General features: G+C 31.5%; 1 protein-coding gene across 2 annotated transcripts; it reads right to left on the minus strand.

The window, feature by feature from the left end:
* Positions 1–5,137: 5,137 nt before the first annotated feature.
* LOC127710971 (Golgi SNAP receptor complex member 1-like) lies at positions 5,138–17,687 on the minus strand. 2 transcript variants are annotated; one of them, XM_052216914.1, is made up of 9 exons: positions 17,638–17,687; positions 15,572–15,674; positions 15,030–15,062; positions 13,434–13,518; positions 11,886–12,085; positions 11,034–11,105; positions 9,565–9,594; positions 8,814–8,896; positions 5,138–7,996 (listed from the first exon to the last, which is right to left on the minus strand). In XM_052216914.1, exons 1-9 carry the CDS (start codon positions 17,663–17,665, stop codon positions 7,872–7,874), a joined length of 759 nt encoding a protein of 252 aa, XP_052072874.1. In that variant the 5' UTR covers positions 17,666–17,687; the 3' UTR covers positions 5,138–7,871. The 2 variants fall into 2 exon arrangements, with proteins under 2 accessions (XP_052072874.1, XP_052072875.1); XM_052216915.1 differs by lacking the exon at positions 15,030–15,062.
* Positions 17,688–19,272: the final 1,585 nt, after the last annotated feature.

Consider the following 19,272-nt stretch of genomic DNA (forward strand, 5'->3'; position numbering starts at 1 on the left):
ATAAGTTTAACATTGCAACATGTCTCGTAAGCATATAATTGATATTCGTATATGTGTCTGTTTTTTCAGTACAAATGAATAGGTCAAGACTACCTGAATGATCTACAGTATCCAATTACTACTGGCTGTTTTTTGTATAAATAAATAGGTCAAGACTACCGGAATGATCTACAATATCCAATGACTACTGGCTGTTCTTTTGTACTAATAAAAAGGTCAAGACTATTTGAATGATCTACAATATCCAATGACTACTGGCTGTTCTTTTGTACATATAAATAAAGACTACCTGAATGATCTAAAGTATTCTAAGTAATGTGATTTTTTTCTTGCAATTACATTTTTCTAAATCAAGAATATAGACTACTAGTATCCTTTTCAAACCAAATGATTATGAAGAGCCTGTTGTTAGCAAGCTCTTATACCCCACATACATAAATAAGTTATTAGTGACCTAGTTATTTCTGTTACTTGAAGCAAATTATATTTCTGTATATTTAGACAATAGTATAATATTGTTTTACTAGTTTTATTTCACCTTGAAGATTAGACAAATAGGGATACTCCTTCGATTTTTTATTTCATGTCAGTCAGGTCGCTTTATATGAAACTTGAAACCACTTCTCTGCCATATTGTTATTTTATAACAACTCTGCCCTTGACCATGTTGACCCATGTAATTGATATTTATTCTTTAACCATATATCATAGTCAGTTAGTTTTTGATTTTGCACTCCCACGCCACCTTTCATGTCTTTCAGGTCAAATGTCTGTCTCCATTTAAGTTAATGACATTGAACAATCACGGTATTAAACACAATTTCAATAGTGATAATGCTGTTCTCGTGGGTCACCATATATTCAACTTGGGTAGCATTCCAGTTATTGAAATTTGTGTCAGATTAGAACAATGATCTAGATCTTTAGGAATGGATCTTATAATTTAATATGGAGCCATAGTATGGGATCCCTACACGGTAACAATAAAAAACAAGCTTGAAAGGATACAATGTCAAGCGGCAAAATCTATCACCAGAGATTACAAGTCAAAAGAGGATGGACGGGATACGTCTCTAAATTGCTTGCTGAACTGGAACTACAGCAAGATCTCCAGACAAGACGAACAAAGCGTTGAAGCCAGAAGTTAATATTTATGTAAAAAGTAGTTGAGGGGCTGATTCCCGCTATTGAACCATAATGTCATTCTATAATATCATTGCGTAAATAGTTCTGTATTGGCCTTGTTATTGGTCCATGTCTTGGGTGTATTGGTCTGAGGCGAAGCGGAAGGCCAATACTGCTGGCCGAGGACCAATAATAAGGCCAATACAGAAATACACGTAATAGTATCTTTATTAATTAACTACAGTGTTACAATATTTTTTTTATTTCATTTCACAAGAGATAAACATTTTTACCTTGAAGTGGAACTATCCAAATCTCAGTTTCCTTTTATAAGATGAATATCTAATGATTCGGTGCCGTTTGACTGCTGGTCGAATACCAATAATAAGGCCAATACAGAAATACACGTAATAGTATCTTTATTAATTAACTACAGTGTTACAATATTTTTTTTATTTCATTTCACAAGAGATAAACATTTTTACCTTGAAGTGGAACTATCCAAATCTGAGTTTCTTTTTATAAGATGCAATATCTAATGATTCGGTGCCGTTTGAAGTATCTTCAGCCTTTTCTTATCTGATGAATTTTTCTACCCTTTCCAGTCACTATAAAGTGTTACAACTTTAATTTAGATACAACACATAAATAGTAATTGGAAAGGTACTGACATTGCATGTGTAATGCAAATATATTTAAAAAAAAAATAATGTAAGAGTTGAAATTGATACAACTATCCATAAGCCAATTGACCAAAGAACGAAGATTTGCACAATTACAGAATGCATATGCCTGGTTCGGGTTTAAAAATAAACGACCGTTTAAATACAAAACATGAGAAGCGACAGTAAACAGTAAAAATCGATTTGTACCATCGACATGATGAAATTATGAGGTCGTCATAATGAATGGGGCCGTCTTTAACCTAAAATATATGCCATACTGAACGTTTCAGCTTGTTCAGGTGAGTAAACCTGCGTCTTACAAACAACTGTTTACTTTCAGTTTGAGTTTATCGTGACTTACGATATAAAAACTAGAGACGTTCCGAAATCCTGTTTTGTAAACAAAGATTCATACGCACCGCGTGGGTATAACCGAATTACTAATTTCCGATTTTTAAAATCTTCGTAAATCTGGATAAAGGCCAGTTTCTATCCAATGGATATCAAAATGATTCCGATTTTCACTTTTTTTAATGATTGTAAAGTTGAAATGGCATGAAAGGCTGACATTATTTAGGAGAACTATTTTGTCTAGCGATTGCTGATCATTGGAGGGTAAAAAGTCCAACACCATAACAAAACGGATCTATTTATCATGTATACATACCGATTGTTTACGATTGTAAGACATGTGCATAAAAGTGAAAGCTCGAATAAATATGAAAAATATAACAAAGGGATAGCTCCAAATACCATTTAATAACAAAAAACATATGGACAGGTCAAGATATCTTTTTGGTAAATAAAATAAAGTATGTAAACTGGTTCCCGTCCGACTACAACACTTTGTTCGAGTGTAGCGTAATACAAGCAGATTCCAGTTAGTATGTAAAATAGTAAATATGAAACCGAGTGCGGTAGGCGGAGGCAATAATCGACTTCCGTAAGTTCTGGTCAATGGTATCGGAAACATGCCGCTGATAGCGTCATTTTCCAATAAAATTGGTCCAAATATATATGTATATGTCAGTTCAAATATACAAATTCATTCTTACATGTAGCTGTAGTAAACAGCAATATCAAAAGTGCTAAGTTTTGTCAGCGGTTGTCTCATTTTGAAAAACCGTTATTGATGCTGATTGGTTGAATTTTTATGTGACACCTTCACGGTAATTCATTTCTTTTTACTACTAATATTTTAACTATTTTAACTATTAAGGAAGTCTCATTATAACTAGAATTACTGCGAATTCCTAGAATTTACTTATCAAAATTAAGATATAAACTGTGAGTTAATGTAACTGCAACATTTCCTATTTGTAGAAGAAAATTACGTAGTTTGATGTGGTTTCCTATTTCGAACAGACACAAGGAATATATTCAGTGTTTAGTATATAAAAGGTTCTACTACAAACAAATTACAAGTAACGGTGGACGAGAGTTTCTCATGCTGGCAATTATACTGCATAGAACTTTCGTTCCCTTAAAATCCCGTAATATATAAAAGAATGAATCCCGCGTGTAATATATCCTTTAAACATTTGTGCTTTTTTAACATATTTTTCTTCAACCTAATATGCACTACATACAAAATTTGTTAACGTTGAACAGCTAAAAGGCTATCTTTTTGCATATAGAGGTATTTTAGGCAACTGTATGAGTTGTTATGATTGCCTGTTTAATTAGATAAAATCGTGATTGCATTAATTTGATGGAGTTAAATACTTCCTTAGCACTACATGAAATATATTATTTGGTTTTATGGAGATTAAAAATTGAATCACAGATAAGTATTTTGGTTTTCACTCATTTTTATCATTTTCACTGGAATTTCTTGGGAAAGGCGTTATTCATTTGAAATACGTCATAACTGCGTTAGATAAGTGAGTATTAACCTCTGTTCTAAAAGTTGTTCATATTTAAGATTGAGAATGGAAACCGGGAATGTGTCAAAGAAACAATAACCCGACAAGAGCAGAAAACAGCCCAAGGCCACCAATGGGTCTTCAACACAGCGAGAAAATCCCGCATCCGGAGGCGGGTTTCATAATTTTATTATTCAGAAGACAGAATATGCAAAAATTTTGACATCTTGTAAAATAATCTTTGATAGTGCTAGAACTTTTCCAAGAAAAAAGAAGAGTTGACAAAAGACAAAGCCTTCGTGAAATGATTCGACTATGGGGAAGACGTGTACCTCTTGTATCAAGCTTGACCAATCCAGAGCAAAAATGAAATCTGAAATTGTCCATCCTTGACATTTCATCGTGATTTGACGGAAATTGCACAATAAAAATATTTGACAACCAGTCAAATCAGATAGATGATATGCTTTCAAATGGTATATGCGTTGACCGTGTTAGAATGGTGCATTAAAAAGAAATTTTATGGTTAAAGTCAGTGGTCTAATTTGCTAACCTGTGTCCTTCAAAAGACTCTATAAAGGAGGTTCAATTTACTGAGAGTTAGTAGCATCTTCACCTATGATAGAACTCCTACCAACACTGCAATCATCCAAATAAAATCCAAGTCATCAAGAAAAACCCTCTCTTGATTTCTGGAGGCCAAAGACAGTGCCATCTTCCTCCGGATGACAAGCAGCTCTAGGAGGATCATGCAAGAGACTTGAGAAAGACCTTTCGACTCCACAAGTGCAAGGCGGTTACCAAATTCAATAAATTTGGCATCAAGTGAGAACCAAAAAAAGATGGTTAGCATCTTTATATCGTCCCTAAAAGAGGAAGACTCTGAAGAGGGTTTAACTCTGACTCTTTGGCAAAAAAGGCGGAGTCATCGGACACATTATTTTTTTAACTAGATATACCAATGATGATTGTACCCAAACTTGGTTAAATTTGGCCTATTAGTTTCAGAGGAGATGAACTTTGTAAAAGTTAACAGACAACGACGGATCCCAAGTGATGGCAATAGCTCACACTTGCCTTTTGGGCAAGGTGAGCTTAAAATGAAATTGGAATGTTAAAATCACACCACATGGCAAGTTTCAATTTCAGGATTTTTTCAAGGATTATCCCTATTTTGCAAATGTTAAGAACATTCCCAAGTTTGAATGACTTAAATAAAATTTTTTGTTATTTCCAGTTTTATAGGAAGGGGTGAAATCTGTCAAGACTTAAATATTAACACAACATTATATTTAAATATGTTGCAAAAACATGAATGGAAATATTTTTTTCTTTCATGACTCAATCTTTACCAGTAGATGACTTTGGGTTACGGTATAATCAGATTTATACCAAATATCTACTTTCATTTATACCATATACTGATAAACTTTTATCCATACAAATTCCTTGTGTATTTCTCATTTAATAGACAAAACATCATTATTTTGTTTTGGTATTTTATTTACACTATGTACATACATCATGTCTTCAAAAACTAAAAGAATTATATAAATACTACCTCTTTATAACAGTAACAACTACAAACAATGAAAATAGTCAGAGTTCAATATAACCAGAACATAAATAACTATCACAGTATTTCAACTCTAACTTTACATTCATTACCATGACAAATATATGATGAATATGTAATCATATGATTGGTTTTAAGGTGTTCTTTTTTTTAGACAAATACAAAATAAGAGAATAAACTTCTTGTATACAACAAATATGAAAGTCGTTTTCCAAAGTCACATCATTAACTATCATGATTTTACAGAAAATCAAGTTGTAGCAGGCCATTTCATTGAACCATTTCGGTGTTTTGCTCCAAAATTAGGAAAGCCAAATATTTAACTTTAAAGAGCATCACATCTGGGGGGCCTAAGCATAACAGTTAAAAGACAACTTTGTCTGAGGAATGTTCAACCTTATTTAAGTACAATAGCACTGTGTTTACCTGAACATTTATTACTAGTAATAGGAATGTAACATTGAAGATTCAAGAATCAAGTCAAAACATTTGAAATGATTCATTTTTCTGAATGTTGGTCTCTTGATCCTAGTTTTCACAGATTTGACAAAATAATCCCTAAGGTTATAATTGCTATCTTTCAACGAAAAGTTTTTATTGAACACAAAGAAAATCCCATAATCATTTTGTAACTATGTTATTGAACCTCTTGTAGCCCTATTTTCTTGTGCTTAACTTGTACATTATGTGTATTTTTATCATAGCTGAAGTCTTATGTCCATCATACACAATGCTTATATACAAAAATAGATTCAAGTAAGAATATGTATAGACAAAAAAAACATTGACAATAGACCTCAACCATTACAACTGGCTGAAAAAACATACAAAAATCAAACCCATACAAACAAATGACAACAATAAACTTTTCAATTCTTGATGAACTGTGAATTTGATCATGTTAGAAATAAAAACAAATAACAATATTTTGGAATGGAATGTTTAGAGAACTAAAAATTTTAACACCTACTCCAATTAGATCAACAAACATACACTACACTCAAACTTTACTCTCTTTTACACAGAACATTCATCCTTAATTGGAACAAAAAATAATTATATGATTGCTTCAGTCACTTGTAAAATGTGCAAGAGGATATCTCGTAACGTTTCATCAAATGGAACCTTCCATAATTCTTCCAAGTATCCAAATATTACAGTCTTACATATTTAATCTTGTAATCTTACTTCAAATTCTAGATTTAATTTCTACAAAACTGGTTAAATAAAGATAACTGTTGATTCCTTTTTTTTGTTTCGATATATTGTTAAAAACTAGAATAGTATTTCTTGTGATAAGCTGCTGACAATTAAAAATATAACAGCAACGTTTTAAATTGTTAACTTCTAGTCAATTCATTAATCTCAAAGATTAAGTTTTCACTTACATGGCATTTGTAACAATGAACTGTAGACTGGCCAAGCAATAAACACCCATGTTTCCTGTAACACTGTTTTGAATACAAAGTAAACAAGCTTATCCTATTATATTTACACAATTTATTGGATAACTAATTTTCCATATTATCACATATTTCCATTCTTGTAAACTATTTTTATCTCAGATTACAAAATGTATCATCTGAATGCACTTCCTATATTATGCCATTTATAAAACAATATCCATGAAGTGATTCACATTCAACTGCAAGCAATCACCATGTTCATACTTAATCATTCACACCAGCAAGGCTGTTTTTTTTTCAACTAGATCACCATAATTATGTGTACTGTAATTCGTTTTAAATGTTAGCCCTTAATAGTCATAATTCTCAGTAATGAATAAATATAATCTAGATACATATGTACATGTACAATATAAATACTGGTACATACAATCTATTATATTTTGAGAAACATCATTGATACATAAAAGCAAGTGTGAGAATATCCACAGGATATGTATATGAGTTATGTCATTATCTAGGAAACCCTACAAGTCACCTAGATGAGTCATTCTGGACTCAGCAATACAATCATGACCTCAACTATTACACATATCAAGGATATAATTTCCTTAATCAGGGCCTCACCACAAGGTTGAATATAAACCTCTAGATTCCATGGCTAGATCTAACAATCATATGTTCACAATCTCAACCTTTATTTCATGGTATAGACGTTTTACTCAACAAGAATTTTTTTAGCAGACTCACAAACTCACACCCTTAATAGCCCTAGATCTGGATCCAATATGCCAACCTCACCCCTAGATATTGCAAAGTCCATTTTTGTTATGAAAAATCATTGGAATTCAAAAAATAGGATCTGAACAATGATTTTAGATATTAAAGACCTTCTGAAATGATCAATGAATTTCAGTTATTGGATTGAACTAGTGGAAACAAAGAGCCAAAGAATGAAGACAACAAACAATATCTACTGTTCAATAAGTTCGAATATAATAAATGAACTTCAATATATGGGAAATTTTCTTAAAATAATTCCAGTTTAAGTATTTCCTTCATTTGTCATTTAGTCTGATATAATTCAAACAATAAATAGGTCACACACATATATATAAAACATGTAGAATTCCTTACTTTTCAGTACATCTGAAAGTTAAAGGAATAGGAAAGTTTTATCTTAAAAATAACCACCATTTATAAATATAATAAACACATTACTGACAGGTATGAACTAGTGGAAAGCATACAACAGTAATACAATTACACAAGTAGCTATAACACTCGCTAAAATTATTGTGTCTCTTCTTTTCCGTAAGTTTATTTTTTGCATTAATGTGTTAATGAGTGGAAATCGATCTGAGATCTAGTTAAGGAACAAAACAGATATCCATAATTATAATTTTAAAATATCAACTTACTAGTTTTACACAATAGTTTTGTATCATTTAGTTGTATGCTACAGTGGTCAAACAAATTCTGCCATTTTGTAAGAATAACTCTTACTTGGTATATGATGGACAGTTGTCTCATAGAAAATCATACCACATCTTCTTATTTTTATCCATACATTTCTTAAAACTATTCTTTTTCCTAAAATAATCCCTTTTAAATGAAAATTTATTCATTTGAAGTGCAACTCGGTCTTATATCATGTATATGTTGAAAGCTATATTCTATATTTCAGAACGTCAATGAAAGGCTTACTTATTCATCTCCCTGTTCCCATTGATTATTACTACTTGAAATTGAGGTTTGTGATCTAAGTCTGATCATGAAAACTGATACCAATATTTCCTTGGACAATATTCAAACTCAAGTATATTAATGATTGTTAAAAATTTTGCATACTTTTCTACAGTCCAGACATATAAAAAATTAAAAGCCTAAATTTAGTTAATAGCATCATGAAAATATAGGTCAAGACTAAGTTATTTTTTTTAACTGTATACCATTTAAACAGTCTTCATGATTAACTTTGTATACATATATCTTTATTCTCGTAAACCAAAGTACAATGATATAGAGATATACTCTCACAACCACAAGGTCAAGGCTCATTTTTTAAAATTTAGTATAGCTTTATATATTGAAAAATAGAAATTTACAAGCCTAGGTAGAGAGGCCTGTTACCAAGCACAAAGACTGTGTATTAATCTTGTTTTCAAAAGGATACTCGCTAATGAATTCATTTTCTGTGTGATTGTTCCAAGAACTTTTCTCTGTGATTGTAAATTTTCTTTTGTTGCAATTGCTATACTGTAAAATAGAAATAAAAATATAAAAAACAAAACACTGACAAACTTACTTTGTATCAAATGAGAAACACAATGAGGACTCTTTTATTAAAATGGATGTGGGTTGAATAGGAAAGTTTTTTTTTTTTAATTTCTAGACATTGGTCATTTATGGCAGCATGCAAAATATTTTTTAAAAGTATGATGGTTTTATGGGTATTCAAGAAGTCCCTTTATCTATTTTAATGAAATAGTCCTGATAAGTTTTTTTCATCATCAAATGCGACAATCTTTTAAAGTTGAAGTTTTATTGGAATTCTAATCAAGTTGATTCAACTGACATGTTTAATGAAGTTGGATTTTCCATTTCCTTTTCATTCTTGTCCCTCCATTGCTGATCATTTATATATTGACCCAAATTTTATAGGTTTGTCTTTTAGGTATGAAGCACGAGTGATTTTTTTTCTATATAATTCATTTACAACTTATATAGACTAGAGACAGTTTAGAGCTCAACATTTTGTTAAAACATCTGGTTTTTTTTTAAAGATTCTATGTTCCCCTTAAGATGTATTTTGGTAACTCTTGTCTTTGGGTTGTTGTCTCATTGACATATATATATCTGATTCTATTCATACTTTTTTTAACAGTGACAATCTGTTTCATCAAGCATTTTTTTTTTACGCTTACCTTATTTGGTCATCTATCATTTTTTCTGAACTGAAATAGGAAAAAAAACAGTTGTATCATTTCAAATAAATGAGGGGGAAGATAAAAACTTAAAGTCAATGTAAAAGAAACCAACAATATGCCAAAAATAAATATGGTAAAATAACAAACAGCGACCACAAAACTCTACACAGAAATAAAGACTTAACATGAACCATACCAAAAGCTTGGGGTAATCTTTGGTGATATATGATTAAATGACAAAATTTGAAAATGCAAAATAAAGAAACTAGAGGCTCTAAAATGCCAGTGTCGCTCACCTTGGTCTATGTGCATATTCGACAAAAGACACTCTCTAACATTGTAGACCAGAATTGAATTCATGACAAAAATCTCTGTTTTGTTGATCTTGTAGTGCTGATCATGTCTGTTTAGTTTCACTCTATCTTCTTTAGTTTTTTGCTCAAAACACAAAAGAGGGTAAAAAAATCCTCATCTAAGGGCAATCACTCCTATAAAGAGTGACAGTTTACTAACTATATGGGCAAAATTTGACTTGTTACTAGATCTTGACTTGATCATTTTTGTGATTTAAAGTGTCTACTTATCTATTATAATTTTTAAGATATAAGGCAAAAATGCAAATAATTGGTAAAAATTGTCATCAAAGGGCAATAACTCTAATAAGCAGTCGACTAACAGTTTCGACCATGCCGACTTATTTGTAGAACTTGTCTTGCTGATCATTTTTGCAATTTAAAGTTTCTCTTTATCTATGTTTGGTTACATTTGGCTGAGTTGTTTCAGAGGAGATTTTTGTAAAAGTTAACAGACGATGATGGACGACAGAGGCCAAGTGATGAGAAAAATAGTCAATATGCAGAAATTTTACAGAGACTTGATTGTGGTAATATTAACTATAGTCATGTGATCACTAAAAATACCAGACTCTGAGATTCAACAAAATGCAGCGAAAAAAAGTATTTTTTCTATTATTTGCAAGAACATTTTTTAATTTCTCAGCATGTATTCCCCTAACACATAATATGTCTCTCCACATATTTGTTTCTATCCTTGTGTAACTAAACACACACATATATTGCAGGTTTAAGCCACAAGTATTCCTAAAAGAACCTCATGACCAATGTCAGAGCTATCATTAATGCTAAAAGAAATAACAAATTTTACTTCAAGTCAAGGATACTACTAAGGAACATGAAGTCATCTTGGTACTGTATTTACAATGTTGATAACTATTGGTGTTGTGCTTTTATTCTGTATAACAAGTTTATTGTGCAGAATAGCATGTTGATCAGGTTTTAACATCAAATTCTAAATTGGTATTTCAGATGTTTTGTGTAAGAGGTAGCAAAAAACCAAGTTGGATATGGGTTTGTAAGGAGTCTGGGTAAGATAGGAAGTTTAGTGAGCTAACACAAATATTTTCTATTTTCTTTTTGCATCAGAAGTTACCAGATAAGTTTACTTACCTCCGTATGTGATCATGTTCTTTTAAATACATGTCTGTTCTTCTATTTAAACCAGAGGAATTTTTATAAGCACTGGAAAATAAACAAGTATAAAAAATAGCTTAATATATAAACAGATACTTTATTACTTCTTTACATTGCTATGATGTTTAATTAAACATTTCAAACTGGAATTCTCAACAGATACAGCATATTCCACTCTCACAAATATCTACTTCACATCCCTTCTTATTGAACCAGATGCTTCATGCTTTCAAAGCTAAAATAGGAAGCACCCAGTGAAAAATTTAGCGTGAATGACATGAGAATAACAACTTATTTGCTTTGCCTCAAATTCTTACACTGTGCATCTTTGCCTAGTTTTGAAGGCAATACAGTGATCTGTAGATGTATTGATATGTCTTGTCCTTTTTTATCTTTCATCTTTCATATAATAATAAGTGGCTTCATTGGAAACCATACCACATCTCCTAATAGTTTGTTGTGCTGAACATAAGGGAAAACACGTACAGTCGGACATTAACATTATTAAGCAAGAAACTATCAATCATGCTAGTATTTATAGTTTAGATATACATATTTCTTGTTTCAATTACCCCCAAATATCTTACCTATAAATTTAAACCAAACCTAATGTCTCATTTAACAAATACTTAGAAATGCATTATAGTTTTTATAAAAAAACTGTGTACTTTACCTCACAGACTTCTCTTGACAAAATTTAGAGCAAACATAATGTATCCTTTAATAGAGCCTAACAAATACTGTATACCTATTTATTTATAACAAACCTAATATCACTGAATATCTTGACAGAGACTAACAAGTCTACTACATAAAATCATTACAAACCTAATATCTCGTCTAACAGAGCCTAACAAATCTTCCCTTTCCCTTATTGCTGATATATTAGCTTTAGTTTTATGAAACTCATGTGAGTAATCCTGTAGTATATCTCTATGTCTCTGTAAGGTATGAAGTAGAGCAGCACTGGGTGAACTCATGCTGATGTTCTGTGTGTAATCTGACATTCTATCATTCACATCTTGTAACTAAAAAATAAAATGACTATTCAAATATCATATCTCCTTATTTTCATAATAGTCTTAAATTATGTCATTACTTTATAAGACATTTAAAAGCATTACTTAAAAACTTGCATTGGCATCAAATAGTTTGAAATACATGTTTCAAAAATAAGAAATGGAAATACTTTTCTAATGTATTGTGCTATTCGCCTCAGCAGCCTCAGTTGTGCATTTTGATCAACAACCAATCTAAACAAAATACCAATCTCAGCATGCAGCATATGGGAGTAAGAGCAATCAACTCAGAATTAGAATAATGTATCCCGTCTTCATTCTAACTATTATCTTGTGAGCTAGCACATTATAAATCCAGCTAAGTGTGTTGGTCGTGTAGTAAGAGGGCTTCATAATCCTATCATGTTCTCATCAGGGATGTTTTGCCATAATTTCTAGAAACAAGATTGTACTTCCTAATTTCCATACTAATCAGGATGCTATAAGAGAAACTGTCACAGTTGTTCATTTTGACTAGTTTTACAAGAATTGTAACAGGTCAAATTTCTTCAAATGTCAGGGTTGGATTCAGGGTTAGTTGAAAGGTCATACTTTTCCAAAATGATAAAATTAGTGCAGAGAGTAGGGATTCTAAATATCTTTTACGGTTAAAATGCCAAATTTTTATATATTTTTTAACTCTTCTATGCATCCACCTCTCCCTGAATCTCCCACTGATGTGAATTTATGGTTTATTTCATGAGATACAATGGAAACAATTACCCAGCTTAAAATGAAAAATTTCAATCTGCATGGTAAAATTTGGAATTTTAAATAAAGCAAACTCAATACTATATCAATGGTCCATTTAATGTTCAATTTACTGAATTCTGCCTCAATGGCAGGTATATAACATAAAAATTTCAACATGGATTTTGTATCTAATCATTTTAAGATGAACAGGCTTCTTGCCAATGTTCTCAACTAAATTTATCCACAAGTACATGTAGGAAGGCTGACTACTTACCTTTGATAACAGTAGGAAGGCTGACTACCTACCTCTGATAACAGTAGGAAGGCTACCTTCCTTCCTCTGATAACAGTAGGAAGGCTGACTACCTACCTCTGATAACAGTAGGAATAATGACTACTTACCTTTGATAACAGTAGGAAGGCTGACTACTTACCTTTGATACCAGTAGGAAGGCTGACTACCTACCTTTGATAACAGTAGGAAGGCTAACTTCTTACCTTTGATAACAGTAGGAAGGCTGACTACTTACCTTTGATAACAGAGGAAGGCTGACTACTTACCTTAGATAACAGTAGGAAGGCGGACTACTTACCTTTGATAACAGTAGGAAGGCTGACTACTTACCTTTGATAACAGTTGTTCAATCTCCATAGCCATTGTATCAAACATGTGTTCACTACTAGATTTATTAATAAGGGGGGCTGACTCACTGAAAATATATTATTAAAAAAAACATTAATATCTACATTTATCATGTTTATACAGGCTAAAAAACTAAACCTGATAATTTTATATTGTACCAGTTTCTCCCATTGCTAAAATTAGACATTCACTTTTAGCATGATTGAAAACAAAAATATCAATTAAATTTTGATATTATTTGTCAAGATATTAACATTCAGCATTTAATAATTATTTTTTTTTTTAGAGAAAAATCCAAACTAATGTACAATGTATTGTATTAAATAAAAATTCAAGATGTTGGAAAGTGTCTTTTTATCTTTTTTAATAAATTTCACGATATTCTAAGACAAATTCACCAGATTTTAAAACATTGCTTAGATAATCATGGATGCAAGACTTCACTAAACTAATTTGTATGTAGACATGTATACATGTATGATTACACTATAAAAGCAGGAATCTTGTATACTTTATTTATACAAGCATTCAAATTTAGCGCACTAAATTTGGCAGTCTTAAGACAAGCAGATGACAAGGTATAATATCAATTACATTTAATTTGATCTTATTATTCCATGAATTATACAAGCTGGCATCAAGGTCATGACATGCACTTCAATGAAGTCAGACGCAATGATTGTGTAATGCGTAACCTATTATAAATCCATGCAGGCAGCCAAAAAATATAACAGAGACACCGAAAAAAAATAGTCAAAGGACCTGTATAAAGCATTAGTGTTATTCAAAAATGAAAAGTCCCCTTCCAGAAAAGACAGCTTCTCGACATAAGACCCATACTCATGTGAACACTTGCTCTCTCAATTCTGTTAAGTAATCTTATAATTGCCAATAATTGATTAAATTCACTTTATTTGAACTCTGGTGAATAGTTGTCTCATTGGCAATCATACCACATCTCCATACTTTTATATTAATCATCAAATGTGTATTTTCCATTAAAACATATATGTGTACAAATCTACATGTATCCTGTGTATTACAAAATCAGCATTGTTCTCTCTTGAAGCCTGAACTTTAAATATGACCATCACCACTGTGAGAGAAATACTGAAGCTTGAATTCCATGCTGAGGAGAATAAATGAATGGATCACATCATAAATAAATGAGTAAGCAGTTTCTCTAATTCTTAGATGATTGATACTTTCCTTGACCAGTTGATCTTTTTTTTTAATCAACAAGTGGTTTGCTTGATCTCAATTCTTCATAGATCAAAAAGAATCATGAATTTTTTTAAAGTCATTGACAAAGAAAGATAAAAGTTGTCTGACATACATGTATCATCTTAAAACCATTAGAGAAACAGATTCAAACACTGTACATTTGTATCTTGTGCAATACAATATTTTCTGCTCTCAAAAGTTACCCAACTTAAGCCTTCCGTTCTATATTTGAAACTTTAACTGTCTCTAGAGTAGAAATATTGTATCACATTTGTTCAGTGGTAGAATCTAAAATATATGTATGAATGTTTAATTTTTATGAGTTGCCCATCATGTACAAAAATATGAAGTTACCTTTTAGATAATGTGTGTTCCTCATTTGGTTGGCTAAATGGTCATTACAAAACAAACTTATCAATCGTATGTACATTGCAATTATCATTTTTAAAAGTGAGGAGGAATATATTAGAATGTCAGATTATCAAAAAATTTTCTTTGAACATGTTGAATGTGAGAATAGATTAAATTGCATTAAAAAGGTATATATACCCAATTTGTATAAAAAAAAGTTATGAACATTTTATTTCACTCCCTGGTTTGTTTTGTGCACCTTGCTGAATCTTTAATTTCTGTGTTATATTATTCAACTATTGTCATGATTGTCTGTCCTTTGACTTTTAATTTACTTATTTTCAATATCATTCTTTACTAGAATCTAAGCAATAATAAATACATTTGTTTGTGCACTTTGATTCCACATTTTCGTTTATTCACCACACAAAACAAAATATACATTTGTACGCATTGTGGTTAATATTGCCTCGGATACAAAAGTACATGTGTAGATATACAACAAATTACATATATATAAGTAAATATTTATACTTGATACATACCTTCCATAATCGTTATGTGATGAATAATTTGTTCCTAGTTTACTGAAGGATACCAGTTTCAAATCAATCTCATTCTCTAACTGTCTAGCTTGTTTACGTAAATCTGAAATAAATATGCTTTCTGTTAAGAAACTATTTTTTCTATATTAAACTCAAGTTTGTAACAATCACAGTCAGTGGACTTTCATAATGTATATAATATATTGTATATTGAAAAATATCATAAAACAGAAAATCATTACAGAAAAAAATGTGAATTCCGATTAAAGTTTTATATTCATCAATACAAATTTGTTGACCAAATCACCAACACAACATGTTTATGTTTTAACTCACAGCAACATGTTTTGCAATCTGAAATGTTTAGAAATAGTTGTCTAATCTGTTATTAAACCAATGGTGTCCTATTCCTGATTATGAAACTTTGACCTTGATGTTGACCTCAGATGGATATGGCTATTTTAGGTACTTTCTGGTCATATATCATTGTATATAGCTCTTCAACTGTTTCAGTACTTATACATTATTGACTTTCAAATATTTGGCTTTGAGCGTGTCTGATGAAAGCTAATCCAGAAAAGAGCCATGGACGCATAAAATTTATAAAGTGTTATTTTAATTTTTTTACAGAGTTTGGATTCGCAAGGCAGTTCCCTGTCAAAGCACCTATTTGGAGTTCATGCCATTTACTAAGTTTTTGTTTGTTACCTTGATTTGCCTTCTTGATCGACTTATGAGATTTGAACATCAGTAAACTACTGTTGCCTATATTTTACATTTTACTTGAGGAAATTATCAAACCCTTGGGCATACATGTACACAGAATCCTATACATGTACATAGATGGAAAACAGGATTTACACAAAATCATTTGTGAAAAAAATACTTAAATAAAACAAAGAAACATATTTTCAAGTGTATCAACACACATTGATTTGTTGTTGTTTGGATGACAATAACTGTCACTGATGTTTTTTGTTAATGAGTACAAACATGACAAATGAATAAACTCAAGGTATCTAAAATAAATTTTCTTCAGACCTGCAATCGTGATAAAATGGATGTGTAACAAGGTTCAGAAATAACAGAGAAGCTTCCTTGTCTGCACCCTGCAAATTCAAATGGAATTTCACAGACGTTGAGTACATGTACATATGCATTGAGCTAGCAATAAGTTGGTTTTTTTTTAAAAGACCTTTCCAGCAGTGTGATCTTGTTCTATTCAGTATTTTGACATCAGGTGCAATTTCAAATCAACAGGGAATCCATGCTTTACAAATCTATGCTTTAAATTTTAAGTGAGATTCAGCAGATGTGCATGTTGACAAATTTTCTAATATCACTTCACAATCAGTGATGCTTGCAGCCAAATTATTTGAAAATCCAAAACACAATACAAATGTTCAGAGATGATAAACGAAAATAGGACCAAAAATAAAGCCAAACTTGGAGAAGGATTCAGAGCTCAGAGCTACAAGTGTGCACTAAGGAAATGCAAATTCCTTAATTTAAGATTAAAAAAAAAAGTAACAGCAAATTTCAATAAATCAATATCAATCAGTGTCTATATTCATGCCAGTATGTACGTAGGTACTGTCTATTGGACAGGTGATTCCTTAGGAGAATAACACCAGGAAAGGTGTTGACTCAATAGAAGACAACACATTATTTTCAAAATTCGAATACTTTTTAGACTCTGTTCAGACCAGTAGGCAGTACTGGCAGTAGCAATTTAAGTAAACAAATTAAAGTGACCGCTTCTTATAAATTTTGACAAAACATATGTAACGAACTCGTAAGATATGCAAATGTTTCATCTAAATGACAAGATGCCACACTGTTTTCTTTTATAAAGTAGCATATGGTTTGGTTTTAATAGTAAGGATTTATTTTTTTAGCAGTCATGACAGGATGTAAACAACTAAACAAAGAGCACCGTGAAAAGCCCATATGAAATATTTCAGAAAAAGTCATGACATGCTTATGTTCATAGAATCAATAATGTAATGTATGTATAGTGCCCTTCACAAATCGTGTCATGGCACGGTAAACGACGCAAAATGCACCTTCCCATAGGTTTCCCATATCTGCCATTACTTCCACGGTGTCGTAATCTCGCGAGAAATATATTTGAATCAAAAGACGGATTGACGACGAGAAGAGTCCGCCAAGCAAAAAAAAAAAAACGTTAAAAATTATTCCGAGTTAGTGCAAGCCGTTGTTAAATTCATTCCTTTTTTTTTTAAATATTGAAAGTCCTTTATTTATATTAAGAAAACATAATATTAAAAAATCGAATCAGAAATACCAGAAGTCCATTAGTATCAATTATCATTTTTTTTAACAAATATTAAGAAATAAGCTTTTTTTTAACATTAAATATTCATTTTTTACTATTAAAAATTCAATTTATTAATATGAAAAAATAATTTATCAGAATAGTTAAAACTGGGAACAGTATATCTAACAATATATATGTTCCTGGTTAAAACAATTAAGTCGTTGACACAACGCATGCAGGATCCACAAGTTGAAAACTGCCTGTTTAAATGTTCGACCTAAGTCCGTATTCAAAGACAAAGAGGCTGTGAATTGTATGAAGTCTCTTCACGACAAAAAAGATTGTTGTTCCTGTGGAAAAAGCTTCAAACAATATTGTTTTTGTCTTTAAATCCTATTACTACGAGTGTCTAATCAAAGAATAAGGAATAAATCAACACTCGACTGAGCAATCCATCGTACATGAACGTAACCTTTGATAAAGCCGTCGGCTTGGCAAACCACAAGTCATTCATGGCTTATATCATTGAATATCATCAAGTTCAATGAGCAGCACATTTGAGGCCTTACCTAGTTTGTATTGGATACCGAAACTTTACAAAGCTTCGTACAAACAACGGTACGGTACATTGCCGGATCATCTGCATCTGTGCATGTTCTTCAAAGGAATTGTCCGTTACTGTAGATTAACTAAAATTTTGTCCGCAGTGAAAGAGGAATTACAGAAATATTGTGACACTGTTTACTCGCGTAGTTGCATTAACCATATGTGGATTCTAAAAACACTCAAAAGAACTTCTGGAAAATTTAAAATCTCATTATTCTCTGAAATAAATTCTATCAAAACATTCGAGTTTCCACCCTTTACCATGTTTACACCACCATACCACACGCAAAATTAAAAAAAAAAAAACATCTTAAAGAAACCGGTAATCCACAATGCTTTCCTAAAAATGGTACCTAAAGTTAAAACATGCTACACCGAAGTATTACTGTTCCTGGTCTACATTAACGACATGCCAGAAACAGCATCTACATCAGAGACCAAGTTATTCGCGGATGACAGCCTTCTCTTTCGTACCATCACCAACCAAGCAGACAGTGAACTTCTCCAGAAAGACTTATCAGCATTGGAAGACTGGGAAAACAAATGGCAGATGAGTTTCAATACCAAAAAATGCCTTGTCATTAGAATATCACCAAAAAATCGACCAGTGATACAAACATCATACCAACTACACGGTCATACTCTAGACACAGTGGAAGCGAGCAAATATCTTGGAGTAACCATCAGCAAAAACCTAACCTGGGACAAACACATAGACAATACAGTAGGCAAAGGTAATAGAACGTTGGGATTTATACGTAGAAATCTTAAAGGCTGTACAAAACCTGTAAAGGCAGCTGCATATGTATCCATG

Source organism: Mytilus californianus, unplaced genomic scaffold (assembly GCF_021869535.1).
Source record: "Mytilus californianus isolate M0D057914Y unplaced genomic scaffold, xbMytCali1.0.p SCAF_8, whole genome shotgun sequence".
Classification (NCBI taxonomy): domain Eukaryota; kingdom Metazoa; phylum Mollusca; class Bivalvia; order Mytilida; family Mytilidae; genus Mytilus; species Mytilus californianus.